The 25,419-nt window shown below is 35.0% G+C and overlaps 1 protein-coding gene across 2 annotated transcripts; it reads right to left on the bottom strand.

Annotated features, from left to right (window-relative positions):
* Positions 1 to 2,422: 2,422 nt before the first annotated feature.
* Nup58 (nuclear pore complex protein Nup58) lies at positions 2,423 to 25,014 on the bottom strand. 2 transcript variants are annotated; one of them, XM_089254810.1, is made up of 13 exons: positions 24,707 to 25,014; positions 21,618 to 21,679; positions 18,398 to 18,538; positions 14,566 to 14,709; positions 14,218 to 14,239; positions 14,023 to 14,085; positions 13,098 to 13,272; positions 11,725 to 11,804; positions 9,752 to 9,870; positions 6,824 to 6,906; positions 4,375 to 4,594; positions 4,002 to 4,082; positions 2,423 to 2,829 (listed from the first exon to the last, which is right to left on the bottom strand). In XM_089254810.1, the coding sequence occupies exons 1-13, from the start codon at positions 24,775 to 24,777 to the stop codon at positions 2,666 to 2,668; spliced, it is 1,425 nt and encodes a 474-aa protein (XP_089110936.1). In that variant the 5' UTR covers positions 24,778 to 25,014; the 3' UTR covers positions 2,423 to 2,665. The 2 variants fall into 2 exon arrangements, with proteins under 2 accessions (XP_089110936.1, XP_089110937.1); XM_089254811.1 differs by having other exon boundaries at positions 2,590 to 2,829; positions 3,992 to 4,082; positions 24,707 to 24,984.
* Positions 25,015 to 25,419: the final 405 nt, after the last annotated feature.

Here is a 25,419-nt window from a genome sequence, read left to right as displayed (position 1 = left end):
CCATGTCAACATGCTTGTATCTATGCCATTTATGATTCCTCAGATGCTAGGTCATTCCCAGGGGCAGCTTGAGAAAAAGTCTACCCGTGTATGACTTTTTTTTGGCCCGACCACATTTTTTTGTCTTTCAAATTTAGATTTGCACTTCCCATCCAGAGCAGCCTTTGGTCACTCCCATGCTTATACTCTCTAGGTCACTCTTTTGATCCCGCAACTGACCTGGTTTTCTCCTCCTCTAGATCACTTTCATTCTTGCATATTCTCATTCTTTGCTCTCTAGGTTACATTTTGGTCTCACATGCTTGCATATTCTCCAGGTTATTCATTAACTTGGTCCCTTGCTCTCTAGGTTACATTTTGGTCTCACATGCTTGCATATTCTCCAGGTTATTCATTAACTTGGTCCCTTGCTCTCTAGGTCACTTTTTAGTGCGTCACATGTTTGCATGCAATATATTTTTCTTAGACAATTCAATTCAGGGATCTTCAACCCATGGGCTGCAGGCCAAATGTGACCCTTCAAGCTTTTTGCTGTGGCTCGCTGATAAGTTTTAGAAGATAGCTACTTTACATAGAAAAAACAAATTTTAAAAAAATCGTTCAAGAGAAGAGTTCTGGCCACTCTCTCTGAAATCTATATTGCTGTATTTAAAACTGTGAAATGCTTTTAAGGTTCAATAGTAATGCTGTGTATTTGATACATCTGTGCTCAGATGGCGAAATGTCTGAAGTCACTTTTCCCAAAAAATTGAGTTTGCATTCCGAGGTCTTGTTCGTCAAAATTTTGTTTTTCTCTTTCAGTTTATGAGAAAACAACAGAGGCAAATTGTAATACGCCAAAAAGTCACAGCATCATATTTTGGCAAAATATTGTTTACAAATTTGCCATCATGAAATTTCAAAACAGTGAACATTTTGCCATTTGAGCACAGACATTAAAACGGCTATTGTAATGAATTCAGTTCATTGTAATGAATTCTGAGGATCTTGAGCCAAAACAGTTTTTGAGGCCTACGATTCCTTTTATAGGCTACATGTTTTGAGAGAACAAATTCGGTATCCAGGAGGTATGCGTAATTAGAAATGATAAAAAAGCACTTTAATGAAATAATTTTGGAATTTAAAAAAATATAATTAATGAAAAAACAGTTATGGAATTACTAATGAAAATAATTTAAAATTGTTAAGATAGTTTTAGAAATGTAAAAAGTAGTAATTGATGAAATAATTTAAAAATTATCGGGACAAATTTCAGATTTAATAAAACATTAAATAAAATGAATTACAATAGTAATTATAGAGCTTTCGGAAGAATGAATAGTTATTTGCAAATATAAGAAAGTAAAATTTAATGGAAGATATAAATTCAGAATAAATAAACGTGCTCAATAATTTGGAGAGCCTGTTTAATAACTGACTTGGTGGCCTGCGGGCTTTGTGGAAAGTTTAATTTGGCCTGCAGTGTGTCTGAAAGGTTAAAAACCCGATTTAATTTTAAGCTATATGCATGTTTTTTTTAATTGAGAGCAGTCTTATGTGCGTAAGGCCTGCACTGTCTCGAGATATAGTGTAATAAAAACATTCTCCGTACTCTGTCAACTTTCAATGTATGTTCAGCTCACTAGATGGCGCTACAAGTTTCCATGTACTGCACAAATATATAATTCCACATGAATTGTGAAACCAATATATATTCTCTTACATTACCTTCCGATCAAACTTTTAGCTATGTAAGATATTTTGGCCAGGATTTATATATACTTCAGTTATATATACTTTCAAGTATTATTTCATTTTATCATCGCATAAATTACCAGTGATGGTAATTTCTTCTGCATCAGAGAAAAGTCATACTTTGATTGTTGTAAAAAAATCGGTTTCTAAGTCTGAGAAGTATGAATACAGAAGCAACAGTAGTGAAAAAGACCTTAAGAACGATATTCTAAAAGTGAATGATAAGATGAATAAAATGATAGCTAATGTAAAAGTGGGTTCAATAATTATATCGTTGTAGCGAGGTTTCACTGCAATTAAATAATTGGAAGCATAGACATTGGACATAGAACTCAGAGTGCTGGAGTTACTCCAAACTAGTATTTTATGAGTATGGTGTACACTTTTTTGAATCCCTTATACACAGGCCGTCAGACAAGACAATCGTAGCCCAATCCTGATGTTTTACTCATTTTGGTGCCTTTGTATAGAAGTAGCAGTAATATTCTCATATCACATTGTAAGTTGACAATTTTACTATAATGCCCACCAAATGTGAGGTTTTGAAAATATCCCAGTTTTGTCACAGATTTTATTAATGGATTCCGTGTTATGTCCCAGTTTTTATAATGAATCGCAGGATTTGTTCCAGTACCTCACCCTGGGCTGTAGCCCACTTAGCCCTTTCCCTGTAAATATGCCTTTGGATAGGAACCAAACATAACAGAACTTTTATTGATAATGATTCGTTTTTTAGAAGAAACATTGTGAAAATGGAATAAGTTAATTTTAAGAGGATTAATTTCTGTAGAGAATCGCAATACATCATATTTTGCTATACGCCATGGAAAAAAAAAAATTAAGGAATCATTTTTTCATAAAAAATATTTAATACTTAAAAGCTAAAATTCAGCCGATAAAATAACTTGTTTTCAAAATGTCTATTTTTTTTTTAGTTGCTGGTCCATCTTTTATTTCTCTTATTCCCAGATGGCGGTTTCTGCAGCATGAATGGTTTTTGATTGTTCATATCAAACGCAGTTGGAGAAGTATCACTTAAAAAACTGCCACCAACACTCAGACTAGGACTGCCAAAAGATAAACCTGCGCTCTGTCCTGAAATAGATAGAAAAAATGTTTTTGAGAAATCAGAAACAAATATATCAACACCTCTATCACATTAGCAGCCAGCATTCACATCCAACATTTCACCACCATGCAATTGGCAGACAATAGGTTGCCAATAAGAGATGAAGTGAATGAGTGACACACCCAGTCAGTGAGCAAGTTCCTTAGTAAGTGAGACAGTAATTGGGTTAGTGGTGAAGATGCTTGTCTTCCACTATGAAGGTTACCATCAAGGTCCATGGGCTCGAATCCGGGCATAGAACATCAGAAGAAAGTTCTTTTACCTACCGAGCCTAGGGCGACCACCGATGGATGGAGAATTAATTTTCCACCCAACTCCACTGGTTGGAAATTGCCTTATGGCGATATATGACCAAAGTTGGTGTTCGGTAAAGTAGTAGTAATTGGGTTAGCAAGTCAGTGAAGAAGTGGCAGAGTCAGTAGCTTACTTGCTGACTCGATCATGTGCTCACTTTCCCACTCACTCATTCACTTTCCTTACATTGCTTACACATTCAGTAAATTGCTTGCTTGCTGACTCAATCATGTGACTGCTTTCCTACTCTCTCACCTGCTCCCCCGACTCAGTCACTCAGCACTTTCCTGGTGACTGGCTTGCTTACCTACCCATTAAATTGCTTGCTGACTCAGTCATGTGCTCCCTTTCACACTTGCTCACTGACTGTCACTCAGTCATTCACTTTCCCGTCACCCACTCTCTCAATTGCTAATTGCTTTCTTGCTGACTCAGTCATTTGCTTTCTTTCCCACTCAGTCATTCACTTTCCCAATCACCCGCTTGCTTACTCTATCAATTGTTAGCTAATGTGGACACTAACTCGATCGCTCTTTGACAAGAGCTGTTAGTTAACATAAAAAATATCTCCAACTGGAAATATATGTCAGAGCAAAAAAAAAAAATCTCATTATGATCATACATGGTTTTTTAATGAGAAAAATTATTTCCTTTAAAAAAATGAGAGCCAGATTAAGAATAATAATTTTGCTACACATGCCCAAATGAATATGGCATGAAAAATTAAAGTGTCTATCATGCTAAACCAAGGCAAAAATGATTAATCAGTAAAGGATTCCTGGAAAGAAAAAAAAGGAATATTTACAAAGCGGGAAACATAAATACAACTCTTACCACTATTTACCTAAAGGATTGAGGTTAGGGGACTGAATGCCGAACGTTGTATTGGTTTTCGGTAATATGCTTGAATCTCCACCAATTAAATCTGGAAGAGAAGAAAAAATCATAAAAACAAGCAATATTTTTTCAATTGCAAAAGTGAAATGAGCATCACCATCATTGTAGGTACAGTGCCTGGCCAAAAAATATTAAGATTTTTGTGATATCTCACCACCCCCCCCCCCCACCCTCTCCTGCAGATAGAGCAACGAACTGGGGCCTCCTACTAATCTGCCGCATTAACTGCTATGCATGGTTAGAGACATCTTATGCACTAAGAGTGTAAAAGAGAAAAAAAGAATTATTTTTAATATAAGAATTAATTTCTTTTTTCTCACCTCTTAACTGTTGTTGTTGAGCTCGTATATGTAAAGATGCAGAAATCGAAGACGTCAATGAAACAGAGTTTGGACCAGTAGGAGTTGGCCCCGATTTCTTCGAAGCCAAGAGAGTGACAGTTTTTGGTATTTCACTATTTTTATTCTCTCTAGATTGGAAGAAATTTGATATAGCTGTCTGATTCAGATCCAGCGTATTTGTTGAAATTTCTTTTTGGTGCTGGAAGAGATAATTCAAAAATCTACATCAATAAATTACAGTTAAAAAAACTACCACTATAATCACAATTTAAAATTCCCAAGAACTAAAAACATTAAGATTATTCTAAGATAATTTTTTTAAATTTGCAGAAATAATTCATGGCAATGAGAAGTTGGAATCGCTGAGAATGAAGGTTACCAACCAGAATAAAGGCATTACAGTTTTTGAGTTCATTGACGGCTTTTATTATACAGTGCAAGCTGTGCTTAGCCAATCACCTAGCTATGATGGCATTTGCTGCCACGGCCATACGTAACGGTGGTGCCTACGACAGCATATGCCGTCATGAGGATTTTTAGTTTTCATCACATGGATACGATGGAATAATTCATCATACAGCAGCTGCCACCTGCACAGGCATTCTTCTACTTTATTATCTTGCCACTACATGGAGTTGAACAATTATATTTCGAGAAAGAGTCAGGGGTTATTATTACAATTATCTTCACCATGCTTTGCAAGGCTGCATCTTCTCAAGCATTTTTTTTCTTCAATATTATATAATTAGTAACATACAAGGGGGAAAAAATGCAAGATTTACATGTCATTTTATAAATTTATAAGAAACAAATATATATTTTCCTGCATTCATTTTGAACTTGTCATTGCATTTAATTAATAATTCAGCATTTCTATCTACAAAACCAATCAGTTTTACTAATAGACTTCTATTATTTTTATGATTTTAAATATACAGCAAAGTCAGTTTTGGCCCTAGGGGCTGAGGTCACTAGGGCACTGGCCCTTTAGAGCCTTTTATTTTTATAAAAAATTCAATCAAAAAATATATTTTAATAGCTTTAAGCTTCCAAAAAAAAGGGGGGGTGGGTGAAAGCGTGTGCAGCTGATAGCACACAGAGAAATTAATTAGCCAGATGACTGGTTAATTGGATCAAATCGAGATTGAGGGCTTTTAATAACAATAACGCTTGATTGATAACTATATCCTTAAAAATCCTGACTGTAAGTATGACCACCATACGCCCTGTTTTAATTGAAAAGGAGGTATGGAAATGGGACAACTCCTTTTGACTTTTCCCCCATAACAGATTTCAAAATGTTGAACCACGCATATTTTTTTTAATTGTTCTAAAAAAAGACTTTTTCCTTCTTTAAGCTGAAACCTTTTTTTTTTTTTTAAATTCAGAAAGCATGAAGAGTTAGAATGGAACTATCTAATGCGCATCGTAAAATTAAGATACTTCTATAATGTTCAGTGCATTCCATAGATGTCAAAGTCTTCTAGCTGAGGAATGTGGTTAGCCCCAAAGCAGAATGTTTAGTACTGTTCTGCGACGAGCCCTCGGCTGACTGGAAATGTTCTGCGGTAAAAATCCCCATACATGTAATAGTGTTTTTTGCACTTTTTCTTAAAATTCTTCCAAATTGTTCTGCAGTAGCGGTAATTATTTTGCGACGTACGCTGCAGATTAAGGCACATTCTGCTTTGGGGGTGGTTAGTTGAAAGAAACTGACCATAAACTGAAAAGAGAACTCTTTCTTTACCCCACACATTTCTTCACTATTGGAAAGCCATTGCAAAAGCAGCTTTACATGGATCAAAACAGTTTCCAACCCCCCAGATTAGGACATAGTGAACTGAGTACAGAAACGTTTGTAAACAAGGAGCAGGGTTACACTTTCTGACCTACTGAGTCTTCCAGGTTAATAACTATAACATATTGGAGAAAAATCAAGCCTAGTTCAACTGAAGCTTCGAAATATGGAAAAAAATTTGTTGAAAAAACAAAGTTGATAACATAAATCAAAATCCTGATGACTATAAACAAATTTTTTTCCCATGTTCTAATATTGTCACGCTCCGTACTTGCAAAAGTTATTGGAGTGATATTCCTCCCCCACTATGTCCATAGTGCTCTATTGGAAGGATTGCAGCATTCAGTTTACTCCTTAATCCAGTATGGGCTTTAGGGTTGATGATGAACACCAGGATACTGCCACCGAAATCTTTCAGGCAAACTTCGAGGTAGAATCTGGAACAAAGTGTATACACCTAACAGTATGAGTGCATATCTAGTGTAGAGTCTGATTTCTCAGTGCTGTCTTCAATATCATATGGCCTTAGGGCTGGGTCGGGTGCACACCTATACTTGAACATTAAAAGTAAATAGACCTCATGTTTTTACAAAATGATAAAAATTTGAATAATGTAAATGCTACACCTACTTGAACTTGTTGATGGACAACTTGTAACTGAGCAGCTAATGTCACAAAGGCATCGTGTAATCGCTTCATCACAAAGGCCAATTCTGTTGAGAAAGAAAATATTCTTTAAATCGCAGCTTATGTTCGTGGGTATTTCAGAGAAAGAAAAATCAGAGAAATGACTTTTACTCACTCAACTTTTGATTTTAACACTTAACCCTTTCACTACCACATTATGAAAAAATGAAATAATTATCATATATAAACATTTTTTGGTAGGTCAATTCTGGCTCTAATTAAAACCTAAAAATAAAAATTGAAATTATTTAGTACTCAAGAAATTAACTAACTTGGTACTTGAAACTTGTCAGCACTATACACTTGCAACAAGCAATAAAAATGAAAAATATCTATTCAAATATGCTGATTTGAATTCTGTCTTTTCTCTGCATTTTGGGATCCATTCTGTTTTACGAGCTACGTTCAGATAGAGTTTTATAGAGTGAAACCTTGATATACCGATACTCTGCAGACCAAGAAAAAGTACAGTTGTAGAGAAGTTATATCAAGAGGCAACATTATCATCAAATGCCACCAAATTTATGCTGTCATTGGCATCTTGTACTACCATATAAGATGCATTTATAAATATTTATTCACAACAAAAGAAATTCTAATTGATTAGTTGATTAACAAAATTGAGTTTGTTGTTCTACACTGTAAAGTGGTTTACAGCACAATACTTTTGTGCACTACACAGGAAGTAACTATACAACAACTTCATTACTACTTTCGAAGGATAAACAGTGCAAAATACTGATGTTATTAAACACCCTCGAAACAACAAAAACTGGCGAGGAATGTAAATATATTTTTGGTGATTTTGAGCGAAGTATAAAAAAATATCTTTATAGCACTTTCAAACTCCTCTAAAAAAATATTGTTGCAAAGGGATTTATGATAGTAAATTTATCATTGTATCGAGAGGAGTTTAACATTAGACTACATGTAATTCCAAACAAGATTGGAAAAAATATTGTTTTACAGGGGATTTATTGTTGCATTGAGGTTTCACTGTATTTTCTTTACAATAAAAATTTAAAAAACCAATTCAAATATGTTGAATAATACATAATGATGAATATTTATTTATGTTACCACAAAGCCCTAATTTATTTCATACATTAGGGAAGATTTTGTAAAAGCAGTGTTTAATAAACACTTACAGTGGTGAAATATCTGAATTTTATTAACATATTTAAAAACTAGTTGTCCCACACTTGTGCTACCATCTGGTAATCTTAAAGTACTTTATACTTCAAAATACCAACACCCAACAACATGTGTAATGAATGTGTTACAGGGGTTAAAAAATTAGTAGTATTTCAAAGTACTGTCAGTAGTGAAAGGATTAAAAAATGAAAAATTCCAAAAAATATTCCAACTTATGATAACAAGGATTACTAATTAACCACAAAAATATAACAACTTATGATTCTTCACATGTTACAGTAAATGTGATATAAATTGGTTATTATTACATAATGACCATTTATTATACACACTTAGTAATCATCATGGTAAGTTTGATAAATTTCTCACCTTTTCTGGCAAATATGCATAATACTTAAGTGTCATTAGTAAATTTGATAAATACTTGAAATTTTTATTGCTATTATCTGTGTCTATATCCCTTACTGTAATTGGTGAATTTGATAAATATGAAAAAAATTTTAAATCAGTCTAGTATGTGTGCGGATGAATATAGTCTGACCCAGATTTAATAACAAATTTTATGATAGTACCCAGATATAATGATACAATACATTTATGAATTATCATGCACAATATATCGTATAGTACAATTTATCATGTTTACCAACGATGCGATGTTTGGATATCATGCATAATTACCTCAGTAAAAGTGATAATTTTGTTTAGTGCTCATAAAATTTAGCAACAATGTTTGGGTACTATGCACAATCGCCAGTAAAAGTGTGATAAATATGGGGAAATTCTTCAAACTTATCAAAATGCTCGGTGATTATGCACACACACACAATAGCTGGTTATAATGTATAATAAACAAATCCACCACATTTACTGTAATATATATATACTGTATCATGTTCGCCGGGCCGGGGTAAGTAACTCATATATATATATATATATACTATATTACTCCGCAGTAACTGCATGCTGGAAAATCCAAGTTACAGATTCCAGACAATTTGTAGTTATTTGGACTCTAAGAATCTATTACATTGGCTAAATTCAACCGTCTTTTCTCTGTATTTCATGATCAATTCTGTTCCACAAACTATGTTCAGATGGAACTTTGTATTTGCTTTTGCAACCACAAATCTTGATCTATTAAAAATAGGAATTTGAATTTAATGAAAGCAATGCAAGTAGATTGTGAAGTATTTTGTATTCCTTGATCAGGTGTGTAAAATTGGAATGAAGAGAGCCAAAAAAGTAAAGAATTCCACAGCACAAAATGATATAATACAAAAGTGATAGCATATTTCTTCAATCTGAAGTAGCAGAAAACACACCTATATTGAGTTGGCAATGATTAAATTGGATCAATAAGTAAATGCCTCAATTTTTCATTATCACAATCAAATTCCTGGGCAAAAACACATTTTCTACAGTAAAAAAAAAAACAATTTTATTCTGATTTGCTTATTTATTCAGCACTTCATATAAATGGATATCAGTTTTTTGACTGTATTCTGTGACCCTCATTGGACCTGGTTTTTTCTCAGCATGTCTGGATTAGACCAAAATCCAATAAGCTGGTTTCCCCAGAATCATGGAGCATGCTAGGGAATATGAGGGAGTACATAAACTTGTCATCTAAGAAGTTGAACTATACAATAATCTACACAGAACAACTGTTCACTAACCTCTGGGAAAAGTTCAATATGAAAAAAGATGATTTACCATTTGGGGTTAAAGTCGACGGTTGAGACAAAGAACTGAGATGCCTTTCTAGCTGTTCTATTTGCTGCCGGTACATCTGCATTTGATTTTCAAAATTTATAACTAATTTATGGAAATACCTATAAAAATGAAAAAGCATTACAGCATTAACATATGCTTGTTGTCATACATGTTATTGAAATAGTCTTTAGCTAAGAATTTTTTTATTCCTTTGGGGAGTAAAAACTTTTTCCTCCCAGTTACAAGCAATTGCAGAAGAAACAAATATTGTCTCTTTCCTCTCAAATGGAGAATACGTGTGGGAAAAATATTTCTTCCCTCTCATCTCCAGGGTTACTTTAGCATTTTTTTTTTGGTGCCAGTGACATTACCAAACAGCATTACTGTTAACATTTGCTTACCAAAAAAAAGTGATTTGCAACGTTAGGGATCTAATTGCAAAAATTACGTCTTGAAAGTGCAGACCAGCCAAACTTCAGAAAGTAAAAAGCCTTAACTTTCTTACGAAAATCCTGCAATTTACTTAAAAACTTGGCAAATGCACTTTAGCATGCCAAATTTTTTTAATAGTCATAATAACAACCAACATAAGAAGTCAGAGTCAGGTAATTCCTCCTAACCATATCATGGCCCGCCGCTCTGTCTCAATATAGAGGTATAAGAAGTTGATCAAAGAAGACCTGGGTTATACAAATACATACATATACATATACAAATACATATACAACGCCACAACAGGCAAATTGCCCAACGAGGTGGCTGACTTAAGAACGTCATGGATCCCCGAGCCATTTTTTGAAGGCCCTACCTACTACTACTACACCCTCCCCACCCCCGGAATCCCCCAATGGAAAATGTGCGTGTATACAATTCCCAATGTGGGTGCTAACACCCTGGGGGGGACGATGGACTGTTCCGGGGGGGCGGTAGAAGCTACGGGTATAGCATAGGATTCTATGGGTTAGATTGCGTTGGGGGTTGCTGAGAGAAAAAAATTTCTTAAGAAGGGGGGAGATGGGACAAAAAAGTTGGGAAACTATGGTGTATATGCTGTGAAAATAACATGAATTTTTTTTGTGTAATGCTTATAATAGTGCTGCCATCTGCCATCAATTTTTCTAACTATCAGTGAAGTGTAATGATTGAATAAATGTACTATTGCAGGTCTGTTGCTCTCTGTGGCGAGACACATAATTGCTTATATTTTACTGGACATTTCCATATTTTCGCCACATTTACTGTCCAACTATTCTAAAGGAATGTTATTTTTTAATGGTGCTTCCTTGAATGATACGTACTGAACATTTTCGTCAGGTTAAACATTTTTTCCGTGAAATCATTCTAATTAAAAGATATACAAAAATCCTCAATTTCCCTCTTATCTGCAATTAGGAAGTTTGCCCACAACCAGCGATGTCCCGTATTTTTGGTATATAGATCACGATTTCATAATTTTCGCTATGAAATATTGGCCATCATAGTAATACTATCTACCAGCTGTCTGATTATCAAACACGTATAAAAAAAATACTTCCGACATGAACGGGCTGTCATGTTTGTTTACATTCATGAATTTGGATGCTTTAGCCACCGTTCATACAGGATACCATTCAGGTGACGTAATGTCGCTAGAGCTTTTTCATATAAATGGGGGAAATCACTTTCCAAAGAAAAAGTGGCAGTGAAAAACAGCAAAAACTCAATGTTTCTCTTCTATCTTTTTCAAGTTTTTATTCTTCTTATGTTGATGGCAATAACTCAACCCCAGCAATATGAATTCATAATCTGGAAGCCCTGGGAACATGAATTGCTGGTCAAATCTGAAAAATTACAGATTTGAAAATGTTATATATATATATCTGGAATTTTCAACCTTGTTTAGTTTAATTTCACGAGGATGATTCATGAATTGGAAACATGAAACTTCATTACAAATCAATTTACATTAAAATTTTTAGAAATACGAAACTTACATGGAAGGGCCGATGTTCTCGTATTGTAGGGCTGGTGGAGTTTCCTTTGTCCTTTGAATGATTTCTACATTCTTTGTTTCCTACAGATTAAGAAGCAAAATAAAAGCTCAAGATGTGCTCCCCATTCTCAAGCCTTATTTTTTTCAAAAATTCAGCACACTGGTGTGTGCCAAGACTTAAAAGATTAATTTTTACCTGAAAGTTACGTTACTCATACCATGAAAAACCACATACCTCAAATAATCTTTACAATAAAAAATGTATATTCTCTTATTTTGTTACACACTCCTGATATATTAACATGTCTTTGATGGGATATATAGAGGTGGTGGGGTTTTACATTTCGCAAACGAAAAAGAACGGGTGAAACCGAGTAAGTGGCATGGTTTACCCATGTTGTATGTGAATTTAACATGGTATTTTGGTGAATTTTAACATAGCCATAATACACTGGGATGCATAAAAGTGGATGAAACCACAGTGTATCGAAATTATTAAGTATACTGAAAACATGCTTGAACTGAAGATTGTTTTCACAGCATACCATCAGCAATATGTTAACAAGCACACATAGGATATACTATTACTATTAAAATAATAGTAATAGTATCTACGAACCACGAATATTCTTCTGGAGAACCTTTTGACAGATTGGTGGTCAATGCCGAAATGTGCACGCGTATGTGTGGTATTAATGTATCTATGATGTCAAAGTTATGTGTGTATCATGCTCGTGAAGTGCTGCCATCTTCTCTATTAAAATCTCTTGGAGTGAACTAATTTTAGTGATGACGTTACAGTCAAATGATCAGCAATGATGATCCTATACATAGAAGACACCATGATAATTTTACATGATAAAGATGTGTGAAATGACGATGAAAGGACTCCAATGCCAAATGAGCCTCTCAAGAGATTGATTGAGAAGATCTGCATGAATGCTAACATGAAATCACACTGAAATTTAAAATAACTGATAATCACAAGAGGAAAAAATAAACTATGGTATTTTTGTCAGCCAATAACAGCAGCACAGCCATATAGGTGATGTAGCTAGAGTTTTCTTGATTAGTATGGTATACTGCCATCTTCCATATCAGAAGTGGAAAATAGATTCCCGAATTTTGCTGTTTATGTCTCACGTTGAAGGTTAACCTGCTCTCTGCGGGGGAAAACTTTTTTAAATGGGAGACCAGCTCGCATTGTCGCCTCATAATGAGAATATCACGGAAATCAAACTTCAGCTAAATGATATACTAAATATTTATTAGTTGATGCACATAATTTGATAAGTAAGTAATGATATTGCAACACCTTTTGCTGCGCGGAAGGAAAACTATTATAATAATTAATGATACAAAAAGTTTTCTTGCCTCCAAAGTATCTAGTTTCAGTTTAGCTGTTAATTTGACATTCCTCTGGACACCATTAGACACAACCGACAGCTGCTGCTTCAACGTAGAAACACGGCTCTGTACTTTAAATATGTCTTTGTTTGACATGCGGGACATCTCTTCTCGGATTGTTTTCTGATCTTTTGTGAATTTCCTAAAAAATATTTACATAAATATCACTGTCAAAAGCAAATGTTCACCTCAAACTGAGTCAAAAATTAATTTGTGTATGAGATTTACCTTTAAGATACAATAAAAAACCACAGTAAAATCACACTTTTGCAGACACTGGTGGGACAAAAAAAAAATTGACCATTCAAAAGGTTTTCCTATTGAAGTCATCAAAATAATTCATTTCGAAACAAACCGTTTCAATAACATAAGTTAGAGATTGTGTGAAACTAGCATTTTGTATACTTTTGTAAAACAATATGTAATTTAACTTATAATAAATGTATAAGCTGCAGTATTTTTGTTCAAGATCTTGTAACACACCATCATTCAAATGAAAGTTTCTTGTTTGATTATCATTCTAATTTTTCCTTAGGGTTTTATAATAATAAACATTAAAGCATCATCCTTGCGAAAACTTATTTGTAACAGCAATGAAAATAAGAATATAAAAATATTGTTTATAAATTCAGTAAAACCTCTCTTAATGGACACCTCTTACATGTGATCACCCATCTTTTAAGGCCAAATAATACTTTCCCCTTGTGCAATAAAAGTATGCATTATCAGTATTAACATTTAAGAGTTGAAATTCAAGGGATAATATCAGTTACATCAATTTGTTGAGAAATTTTGAAATAAGTAGGGAAATATTTTTCTTGTATCTTCTGCATAATAAAAATTAAGACTCAGGAAAAATCCATCAGGTACTGCTACTAAAAATATGACTTACTTGAATGCCTCAAATGTAACAAAAATTTCATTTGGTATGAACGTTTCCTTCACAGCTTTGTCCCTGCAATTGAACAAAAGCAACAAATAACTCAGTATGTACAATAATGAGAACACGTCTCTGCCTTAATATATATTTCACACAAAATAAACTATTAATAAAATAAAATTAATACAAAAATATAAAATTGCTTACTTTTTACTTGCATTTTCTGGACCTAAAGCAAATTAGAAAAAAAGATTTTAATTTTCCTATTGAAAAAAACTTCCACTGGATCATAAATATCACAGGCAAAAGATATTAAATCGGAATTTGATATCTTTTAACCAACTCGTGGTTCTACACTGTACGAGTTCAAATGGTGTCATACTGAGATGGAAGCAACCCAAAAGATTTATTTTGCAAAACATAAAGGTGTAGGTCAGTGGTTCTCAACCTGGAACCATATGGCCCCTCTTGCAGTCCTGGGATATTTTTAGGGAACCATGGGTGAAAACAAACTTATTTAACTTGCAGAGAGAGTCAATAAAATTAAAAACATACCACTAATGCTTGTAGCTTGTAAATCTACACCTCCTAAACCTACAGTGGCAGGAGCAGTAGGAGCTAACAAACCACCAGTTAAGGCACCACCACCAGTACTGAAGTTCAACTGAGGATTAGTAGTTGTAGTTGCACCAAAGCCACCTGAAATAGAGCGAGTCCTAAATTAAATTTCAAATCATCATTCATGCTGTGCTTCAGTATGCAAAAATAATCAAATTTTGATGCATCCAAAAGATTTTGACATCTGATACTGCTTTAAATTATAGACAATATGCAGGGTGATTCATAAAGAAGTACAGTGGAACCTGCATAGAACGAAATGTCATGAGAGACAGAACCATTTTATTTTGGATAGGTTTCTGTTTCATAATGATGCACATTAAAGAATGTATGACCTGATAGGAGTATCTTTGGATTCTGTTAACACACAATATGTTTCACTCACTATCTCAGACAACAGGTTTCATTATATACAGTTTCCAGATGCTGTGCAACAGTAACTATTGAAGACACAGACCACAAATGCAACCCTAGTACGTAAGATGTCCTCATGAGGTTTGTGTCTTGCTACTGAAGGAAGATACATAGGCAACAATGCGTTATGTTGTAGCACACCTCAATTAACCCAAAGTTGCAGATAGCCCAGATCTCCATCTGGATAATGGTTGGGTGGTATGAATTACACAGACAAATAAGCTCGACAAATTCACATGAACAACAATAAAATTAATTTATTTAACTGTAAACCAATCATCTGGCCAATTTATTTCTCCTTTTTTTTTCTTTTTTAAAAGTTTGGAGCTAATAAAATATATTTTCCTGATTCAAATTTTGTATAAATGCATTGAAACTGACCGCATCATGTTCTTAACTGTGTTTTTAAATCAACAAAAAATTATGATAATTGAAATAACTACAGATCAGTTTTTAAAAATTGAAATAATTAGACAAAAAATCGGCACGATGTCATATGCTGTCGTAGCCAGATGACTGGATCATGAAGTTAATACTTTTAGCATCAGTTTCACGAGAACTTAATTGAACACAAAAACTTCAATAATAAAAGTTGCACTAAAAGGTCACACAGATGAGCTAGTCAGATCATGAACCGAATGTACTCACACAATGATGGTCAAGTTCTATGGGGTTTGTCAAACGACACAGCATGCAAAGGCCATGCACCCAGAGAGAAGAGAGACATTCACCACTATGAAAGAACCTGTTGAACAAGAATGTGGAATCAGAGGGAGACATTGGTGATGACAGGTGAAAAGAAAAGTCGAAAGTTCAGAAGATAGCAGAGTCAACTGCAGGCAGACGTAGCATCCAAAGAAGATTGCGGCAGGAGAAAACCATACCCAGAGAATAGTGTAAGTAGGCTTGAATAGTTGAAAATTTCTCAGTAGAGACTCCAGTCAAACCAGTAGATGGTAAATGGACTTTTTCATAGACTGTGGAAGATTCTGGCCCAGTCGGTATTGTGCCTTGCACAAGTGAGAAGTTAACAGAATTCCATTGACGGCTGATCAGGAGACATCTGATCAGGTAGACAGCTACAAGAGCTGTAAGACAACAAGGACCAGGAACAAGTGAGCAGTGACATTGGCACATGCTCTATTTATACCTGAAAGTATAAATGCTGCACGGTCTGATTCCAGGAACCAGCCGTCTCAAAAACTATTTTCAGTAAACAGCAATAACTGGTATCACACAATTTCAAAATTCACGGAAACATCACAAAAATAAAGTCATTAAACAAACTACAACTTGTAAAAGAAATATTGAATGTTGTCCACCATCTTCTAGCTATAAGAGAGAAGTGCAAAAATACTTGTTCAACAGATATGAGTATGTCATGGCATGCATACATACAGAGTATGCCATGGTAATGATGTGGATGTGCTTTCAATTCACCAGTTTGCAATCTGACCAATGTATATAAAATTTTGAGGTACCCCCTCCCAAAGCCAAAAATTACAAGGGTGAACATGGCGCCCAGGTGTCGTGTCATCCAGCTATTGTCAAAAGGGTTCTTCAGCAGCTACTCGCTGGTGTTGCATCTCAAAGGTTTTGCTATCCACACACTGATGCTGTTGAAGTGCTAAAATTGTATGGTTGCACAAAATAAATTATACCACTGGCCAAGTACAGCATCATATACTTGTAAATTTTTAAGTTTTCCCCCTCCCCTTCACCAAACAAAATTCCATTGCTTCAGGAGTATTCGTGCAGAATTTGTTATTCTTACCAGTGGTTCTTATTTTACAGTGTTTTGGAATCAAAACTGCAATTATAATCACCCTGCATATATCTGATTCTTTTTCATAAATCACTTACTACAGTGCAGCTGAACCTTGATTAACTGGGGGTAATGGCAAAGTATAAAAAAATACTGAAATACAAAACTACTGAATATTAAGCCTGGTGGATATATATGATAAGAGATGTGCTGCTACTTATGGGAAGAAAATGAAATTTTCTGTGAGGTAATATAATTACCAGTACACTGGTCTTTGTCCTTTAGGGGCAGCTAGTGAACTTATTGGATTGTGACACCACCTGCCCCTTAGCAGGATTATTGCCACTATTGTTGCTTCTTTGTGAAAAAAAGTGTGCACCACTACATATCCTTCCCCTCGTGCTAAGAAGTATGAATGCATGTCCTTGGAGAAAAAAAGTGACATTTCAATGTTTACTCTACCCATGTTACTCTATGGAAATTATTCCCCTAAAATGTTTCGTACCATGTTTCAATGGGGATACACATTGGTTTTTAGGCACACATTTGTGCTTTTTTTTTTTAAATTTAGATAGCAAAATAAGGTATCCAAAGCATCTGATTAAAAAAATAAAATTGTACATTCATGCTTCTAGCATGAAAGGGACAATATAAAATGTATGATGCAATCCTCATTTACGAATTTGTTAAAGGTAGAACATCAGAATGTAGCCCAAGGTTAAAGGATGTGGTAAGAATGAGAAATTTTGGTATTGACAACTTTGACTAAGAAACTTTGTATGAAAAAAATATTTAGGTAATTTCTATCGATTTTTTGAAGAAAAAAAACCACTTATACCATACTACCTTATACCATTTAAAGATATACCATCAGAATGTACCCAAACAGAAAATGTGGTAAGAATGATTCATCATCAGCCAAAATTTTCAATGTGATATTTTTCAAGGGAAAAAATTATATTTATGCCACTTTTATGTGTTTTTGGTTAAAACCAATGTGGTTTATACCAAAAACTGTTGTTGACATTGTTGCAGCGGACAAGATCAATATGGCACCAGGAGTCTACAAGAGGATGTGCTAGTCTTTCATTCACTGAGGTTAACTGCAATGACACCCTGACATTACTTCGAGCCTATCTCTCTCTCTCTCTGAGTCTTTCAATGATCTTCACCAAGTTGAGCAACTTATGATTTTGCGTTGTGTCTTTTTTCTTTCACTGTTGAAACTTCAGCGCGGATAATTTACTTTATGCTTTGATAGGGGTACTATCACTCTCTCAAATGTTTCTAAAGAGTTTAAGAACACCCTGTATACTGCTATGAATTATAGAATAATATGTTTTGGCTCACAACAAAATTTACATGTGTGGAAAAATGAAATTACTATAGTGCACAGGAAATAACTTGCTCCCACCAGGGTTACTGCTGCTCTGATCACCAGAGAACCAGAGTGCAACAAATTGAGACAAAATGTTTCATTCGGTGAATAAGTAAATATTGATTACTGAGAAAAATTTGCAAATGTTGTCAAGTAACGAGTGAAAACTGTTTATAGCTTGTGATCATGGAAAAATGAATAAAAATGGGTACCAAAAGAAAGACCAGTCGTAGTTGTAGCAGTTGGCTGCCCAAATGAAAATGTTGATGACGGCGTTGAAAATGTGGTATTCCCAAAGAGACTAGGAGCAGTTGTAGTCGGTGCACCAAAGCTGAATCCAGTACTACCAGCTCCTGCAAAATATAATAATGTTCCACCTTATGACAACTGAAATGTAATCTTTATTTTATTATGAATCGAGTGACTATTTTAATGAGAAAAATACAGAAAATTCAGATCGTAAACATAGTACATTAACATTTAGCACCAAAAATGTTACCATTGTTGACGAAACTGCCAATTAACACTTAACAGGAAATAAGACGCTACAGAAAATCTGCAGTTATTTACAATGTATTCCAGCGCTTGAAAAATTGACAAAAATCTAGGCACCAACCCAAGATTTTAGGAGCCAAGACAGTATTTTCCCGTGAGCATTAAATAATCAATAGAGTTAGTAATCACATAGAAAATTCTAGGTACCAATACTAATTTTTTGGTCACCATGGCGAACTGGTGTCTGAGATTTGTCTAGCCCTAATGTATTTTACTGAAAAAAAAAAAATTAACATGCCAAATAAGTATAACTTTAATTCAAATTTTGGATAATTCTAACTTTTTCATTACAAACCTCCACTGAGTTTTCTATCGAATCTAATATTGAAATTTCTTGTTTAATTAAAAATTTTTAGATAATCCGAAGTTGATGGGAAAAAATCATGATTTTTGCATGAGCAAATTCAGTTTGAAATATTTCTACAAGAATCCAGACTTTGCTTTTCTCGATCAAGTTTTAAATAACTAATTTTTAAAGATTAATAAAAGTTTGAAAATTCTGTTTTTCAATTCTCTTTTTTTTTGATAATTTAATGTTAATTTTTACATTGTTCAGCTGTGGTGCATTGAGCATTGTACCACTTAATACCGATTTTGATTTCCAATCTATAGATTAATGTGTAACATTCAAAATCTGAATTTTTTTGTCATCATTAAGTGTATAGAAAGTATTGGAAAGTTCAGATTTTAAAAAGTTAATGAATGTATATTTTCTTGATAGCGTTAGAATAATAAGCAAAATTTGGGAAACAATTTTGTAACAAGTGATCATGAACTGTTTCCACAAATCAAGGCTTTGAGCATGGTCAAGAAATTCTGCAGTGACTCTGATTCCAGAACAGTGAAATAATGTAACAGCTAAGATCAATTATAATCATAAATAATTAAAATTTGGGAAATTTTCTTGTAAGTCATAAAATTTCAATGATTGATAATTATTATTCTACGTGAATATTGATGATTAAGTTGCAATTTGTAGTCATTTCACGGATCCAGGATAGGTTAATTGGATAATTCAAACTTTTCCCTGTAACTTTGGACTTAAAATTAACCAAGTTTAACTTTATACTTCAATTTTTTTATTCATATTTACGATTAGATTGTTTTGAACAATATTAAATCTATGTCACAAATCTCAATTTAACAAATTTAATGCAACCAACATTTTTATTCACTAAATCAGGGAAAACTTTCGCATAAGGGTAGAGAGAGGAAAAGAAATTCACACACAGACACTTGAAGGGTTAAAAATGAGTGAGAAAAATCATTAAGCCAAGGGGTTTGATGGTAGGCCTATGTTGTAAGCATTTTTGTGATACAAATTTATAGTTAAAATAGCTATAGTACCTGGCGCTGGGTGGGTTTTTTTTCAATTACCCAGTGGATTGAAAAAGTGACAAACCATTATAAAGGCATAAATATTATACATATACTGACAGCGTTGAAGAAATGACAAACCATTGTAAAGGCATATACATGTCTCAAACGCATTGCTAGGGAACCACGGTAATCAAAGTAAACATTCCGAAAGTGATTGTTAAGGCCCAAAAACCATTGTTGCCAGACAGTTTTTTGCCCATTTCGGGCATTTGCCCAGGTCTGACAAACTTTTAAAGTAGCCTGTCTTTCAAGTCGTTTACATATATATATATGCAAAATATAACAACGATCAATCTAAAATTGAAGATTTGTATAGAAAACACACACACAGAAAGAAAAAAAAATTATATATATATATATATAATATATAATTGATTTTCTGTCTGTCTGTCTGTGTGTGTATGTTCTCTATACAAATCTACAATTTTATTTCGATCGTCGCCAAATTTTGCATATATACCAAATGGGACCCGACTTGAACAATAGGCTACTTTAAAATTTCGTCAGAGCAGGGCAAGTGCCATAAATGGGCAAAAAAACTGTCGGCAACAATGGTTTTTGGGTCTCAACAATCACTTTCCGAACGTTTACTTTGATTACCGTGGTTCCCTAGCAATGCGTTTGAGACGTGTATATGCCTTTACAATGGTTTGTCATTTCTTCAACGCTGTCAGTATATGTATAATATTTATGCCTTTATAATGGTTTGCCACATTTTCAATACTCCCAGTAATGAGGTTTTTTGAATGATGTCATAATCCTCATCAGCATCGCTTTGAGAGTCAGGGAAAGGGTGATCCTCATAGGAATCAGTGTTATAATTGCCGATTCTACTGTATAAATGCGGAAATTTGGTGGGGTTTTCTGTCACATCAATAATTTAAAAAACTGTATTAAATACTTGATTTTTTAAATATTGAGGTCGCTTAGAGATATACGAAGCCCAGGAGATTAAATATGAAGCAATTAGCCGGACCTACTTTCGAGTTGGATATCCATGCATTAACATTGATTTCAACTTTTTATTTATATCTTCTCAAGCATGAAAATTAATATCCCCGTATTGTCTTTTGATATTCAACTGTATAAATTCACATATAGTTTAGGTTGTTTTAAAATTAATTATGGGCCCCTAAAAAGTACATCGAAAAAATTCCACAGCTTTAATTAAGCATCTTTTGAAGCAGAAACAGGCAGAGATGGATAACTTGAAGTTCGGGGGGGGGGGGGGGGTCGAAATACCTAGCACCCTTTAAAAAAAGAAAAATATATATTTTTTTACGTTTCTTTAGATCTAGATTTGTTTATTTCAGGAAGTCGCTATATTGGTGAGCTTAGACATGGTTTGCATGTCCCTCAAAGAAAGAGGGAGATATCACGTGATCCAAAAAAGCCTCATTGAAGAGATCCCAGGCAACGCCGGGTATTATAGCTAGTATATATATATTAGCACTCATCACACATTAAAAAAACTTGACTATAATACTGAAAACTAACCTCCAAGAGTAGAGCCTGTGCTGGTTCCGAATGGAGAGGAAAAGGTGGGTGCTGTAGCTGTGCTACAATATGAAAACATACTTCATATCAAATCACATCCACAAAAAATCCATTCAACTATAAAGTACAAACTGTCCATTTCAATTCAATTTAGATAAAGCATATCATAGACATAGTGCATCTATAAAATAAACGTCTAGAGAACATGGCTTCACAAATTGAGAAAAAGAATTAGGCACTAACCAAATTTCCTATATATTTTGACATGAGTAAGTCTTTTAAATCATCTGGTGATATTGGGTACATTCGCCCAATGCTGCATGATGAAATTCTTTAAATATTCATGTTTCAGGAAGTACACGGCACAAATTAAGGTTAATTTTCCATAAGCATGGTCATCGCCCACGTGGCGACTTTTTTCCAAGCCAAGCAATTGCCACATTTATGCCTGTCAATTCAAGATGGGCAACAAAGAATACATACAATTGCACAAAAATTCAATTTATTCCATGAAATCAATCTAATATGCAGTAATGTGCAATAATCAAAATATGCGGGAAATGTAGAAACTATGGAGAAATTATACACAAAAAATTGTATTTACAAAATATGCGGTTAACCAATGTGGCTTGATAAAGAGTTGCCAAAACTAGCAAAACCTTGATTCAATATCAAGGTTGCCAATTTTGGTGCAAAAAAAGACACCATGTTGGTGCTGACCAAGCTTATGGAAAATTAAACTAAGTTAAAAACAATGGTATTGTCAGATGCATATTGCAGAGGCAAATCCAACGATATTACCTTATTATCTGTTTACTGCAATCATTTAAATGCTAATATCTTGGAAAGTTATCACAATATAATAGTGTTTTTGATGTCAGTGGATAGATGTCATTAAGGCAATTTCACTGACACCACCCTGGTTTAAATGTCTCCTTTGACTTGGGCACCAGACCTGCGTTTGTTATGAAATTGTTTTATGCTATACCTCAAAAGGTTTACAACGCAAATGGAAGTCAATGCTGTTTTTGGTTAGATATTTTTGAGAGAAATCAAATGATACTATTCTGGTTTTAATGTCGGAGCACCAGACCTACGACCCACTTTTGTAACAAAATTGTTTCAAGCAATATCTCGGAAAATTCGGAATGTAGATGGGCTTTTGTTCATGCTAAAAAAATTTGTGAAATTTAGAGGGTTTGGTTAAAACTAGAATGGAGTTTTTCCCCTCTAAAAATATTGTATATGAGTTGATACTCCCATAGGGGTTGGCTCTAGAACAGCTGCCAAAATTTAAAGGGAGGAAAAAAACAGCGCCAAAAATAGATACTGCACAGGTAGAGATTTTTTTCCTTGAGCCACTTCTGCTTCCAATATAAGAAAAAAAAATTTCAACAGAATTCGGACTGCTCGTACACGAGTTACGAGTATGAATGGTTAAGGATCAATTATATTGGACGAGTTTACTATCTACTCGCTTGAGGTTTCACTTGCCGCTTCTTAAGTGGTTCTGTGTAATAACAATGTACAGTGTTTAACTTTTTTTGCCCTCACATATAGCCCCCTTTGGATTAAATTTCTCTCTCAAGGCCCCTCCTTGCCTTATTGGCTCTGGTTTTTGAGATAATGCATATTCTCAAAAACTAGAGCCAATCTAACAAAACCAATGCCAGATTTGAAATCAACGTCCAAAATCATCCCCCTAATTATGAAACCAGATCTCATCATGCAGGACCCACTATTGACACGAGGCTCATTTCCATGCCTGAATGGGCTCACGTGTGGATGGTCAGGATCTCCAAGATGACACTGGTTCCATACAGGACCATTTTAACAGCATCAGGGACCCTCCTCCTACCTGGCTAAAAGTACCTGTATAAAAATTTACATACTTATTCTCGAAAAAAAAAATAGAATCTCATTATCATGGGGCAAAACCCTGTGGGATGTGTCCAGGTAGGTGCACGTGACATGCTAATACAGGCCCAGGCGCTATGGGCAATTCTGCTTCATTCTGAAAGCAGTCTTTTTCCCACCATATTTCACTTGAAGCCTCATTTTTTTTACACCAGATTTTTTTAACAGCGCTTTATGTCCCCTCCCGGCAGCCTGTCATTGTTTCCCCCTTTCAACTTGATTATCACCCATGTCCCCCTCCGAGTATTTCAGTACACAGGCACAAATCCAGGACGATGTGTCAGGAGGGGTAATTTTTATGAATTTATTGGATCATCCTGTATCTTGCCACCAAAATTTCCCATATTATTTGACTCTTGACAGTGGCGATCCTTCCTATAACCCCACCTCCTGGATTTATGTACGAGTGGAGGCAGGTATCTTCAGCTGTGAATGAGCTAACGCACGTACCTTCAGCTGTGAATGAAGCTGAGGGAGGTATCTTCAGCTGCTAATGAAATCGAGGCAGATATCTACAGCAGCGAATGGAGAAGAGGCAGCGATTTTCCGATTCAAATAGGGTGAACGCAGACATCAGCTGCAAATGAGTTGAAGCATATCTTTGGCTTCAAATGGAACCGAGGTAGGCAGATCCAGGGCGATGTGTCGGAGAAGCGACTCGTTATGTAGGTGCAGTGGATTATCCCATATTTTACAAACTCAAATTTCTCCAATAATATTCAACTCTTCGGAGGAGGCGATCAGCCCACCTCTGGATCCCCGTTTGTCAGGACGGCACAGGGGAAAGGAGACGCGTGTCTCAGAGAAACACTGATATAGTAAACTTGCCGCTCGCTCTGCTAGCACGAGCAGTAAGGGTGCATGGGCGGAGATACGGGGGTGGGTGCATTGCCGCCCCCCCCCCCAGCATCAAAGGTGAAGTCGACTGATCTAATGTATATATGTACAGATGAATTGACATCATCTTCGTGCCCCACCCCCCTCCCAAGTCTATCACCGCCTATGAAAGGGTGGGCTACTTTTCTAGCTACTCGGCATCCTTTCGCGACCAGAGTCAAAGATGTTTAGTTAGAGGAAAAGATGCCGTTGTAACTTTGGGGCCCCACGCGCCCACACAGAAATCGGGCCCGGACAATATTGACACAGTAAAATGTATATAAAAAATTTTATACCTAGCTGGATTTCCGAAAGAAAATCCTCCGAAACCCGGGGCTGATGAATCTCCAATGGTGGGAATGGCCATTTCGCTGCAACCCTCAAATTTAATTCAATATCACTTCAAATGGCTGTTTATTACAATAAATAAAATGAATTTATAAACAAAGAAACATGTTCATTCACTGCCTAAAAAGAATAAATCTATCGCAGCAGAGTTAAACATTGCAATCCTAGACTTTACAAGTTACAACATAGAAAATTTAAAAATCGGTTAAAGAAGATATAAGAAAGGGTTGGTGATTGGGCAATAGGGCCACGACCACGAGACCGCGAACGTAAAAACGACTAATAGGAAACGTCGTTACATACAACTATCCAATAAGAGTCCGCGCTCGAGAAGAGTACGAGACATCGCCAGTAATCCCTGAGAATGACGCCAAAAACTAAGCAATGTTGCCAAACAACATTGTCCTCGCAGTATTGCTAGTGGCAGAAAATGAAGCACAACTGCAAATTGCAGTGTACTAAAATGAATTTCAGTTACATGTGATTAGTGCATGAGATAAATATCCAAGACGGCACTGTGTAAAGACAGTTCTGCTGAATTCCTAAAGTAGGGTTACCAGGTTCAAGAACTGAGACAGGAGGACGCCTGTGTGCACACTCTTGGTAGTCACTTTTCCCAAAGTTTACAAAAGATGACGCCACTATACTGATAAAAAAAACC

The sequence above is a fragment of the Pholcus phalangioides genome, unplaced genomic scaffold, assembly GCF_987345545.1.
Source record: "Pholcus phalangioides strain wild (caught in Gottingen) unplaced genomic scaffold, Ppha-v1.0 ptg000042l_1, whole genome shotgun sequence".
In the NCBI taxonomy this organism is placed as follows: domain Eukaryota; kingdom Metazoa; phylum Arthropoda; class Arachnida; order Araneae; family Pholcidae; genus Pholcus; species Pholcus phalangioides.
This window is presented reverse-complemented; position numbering and strand designations above follow the sequence as displayed.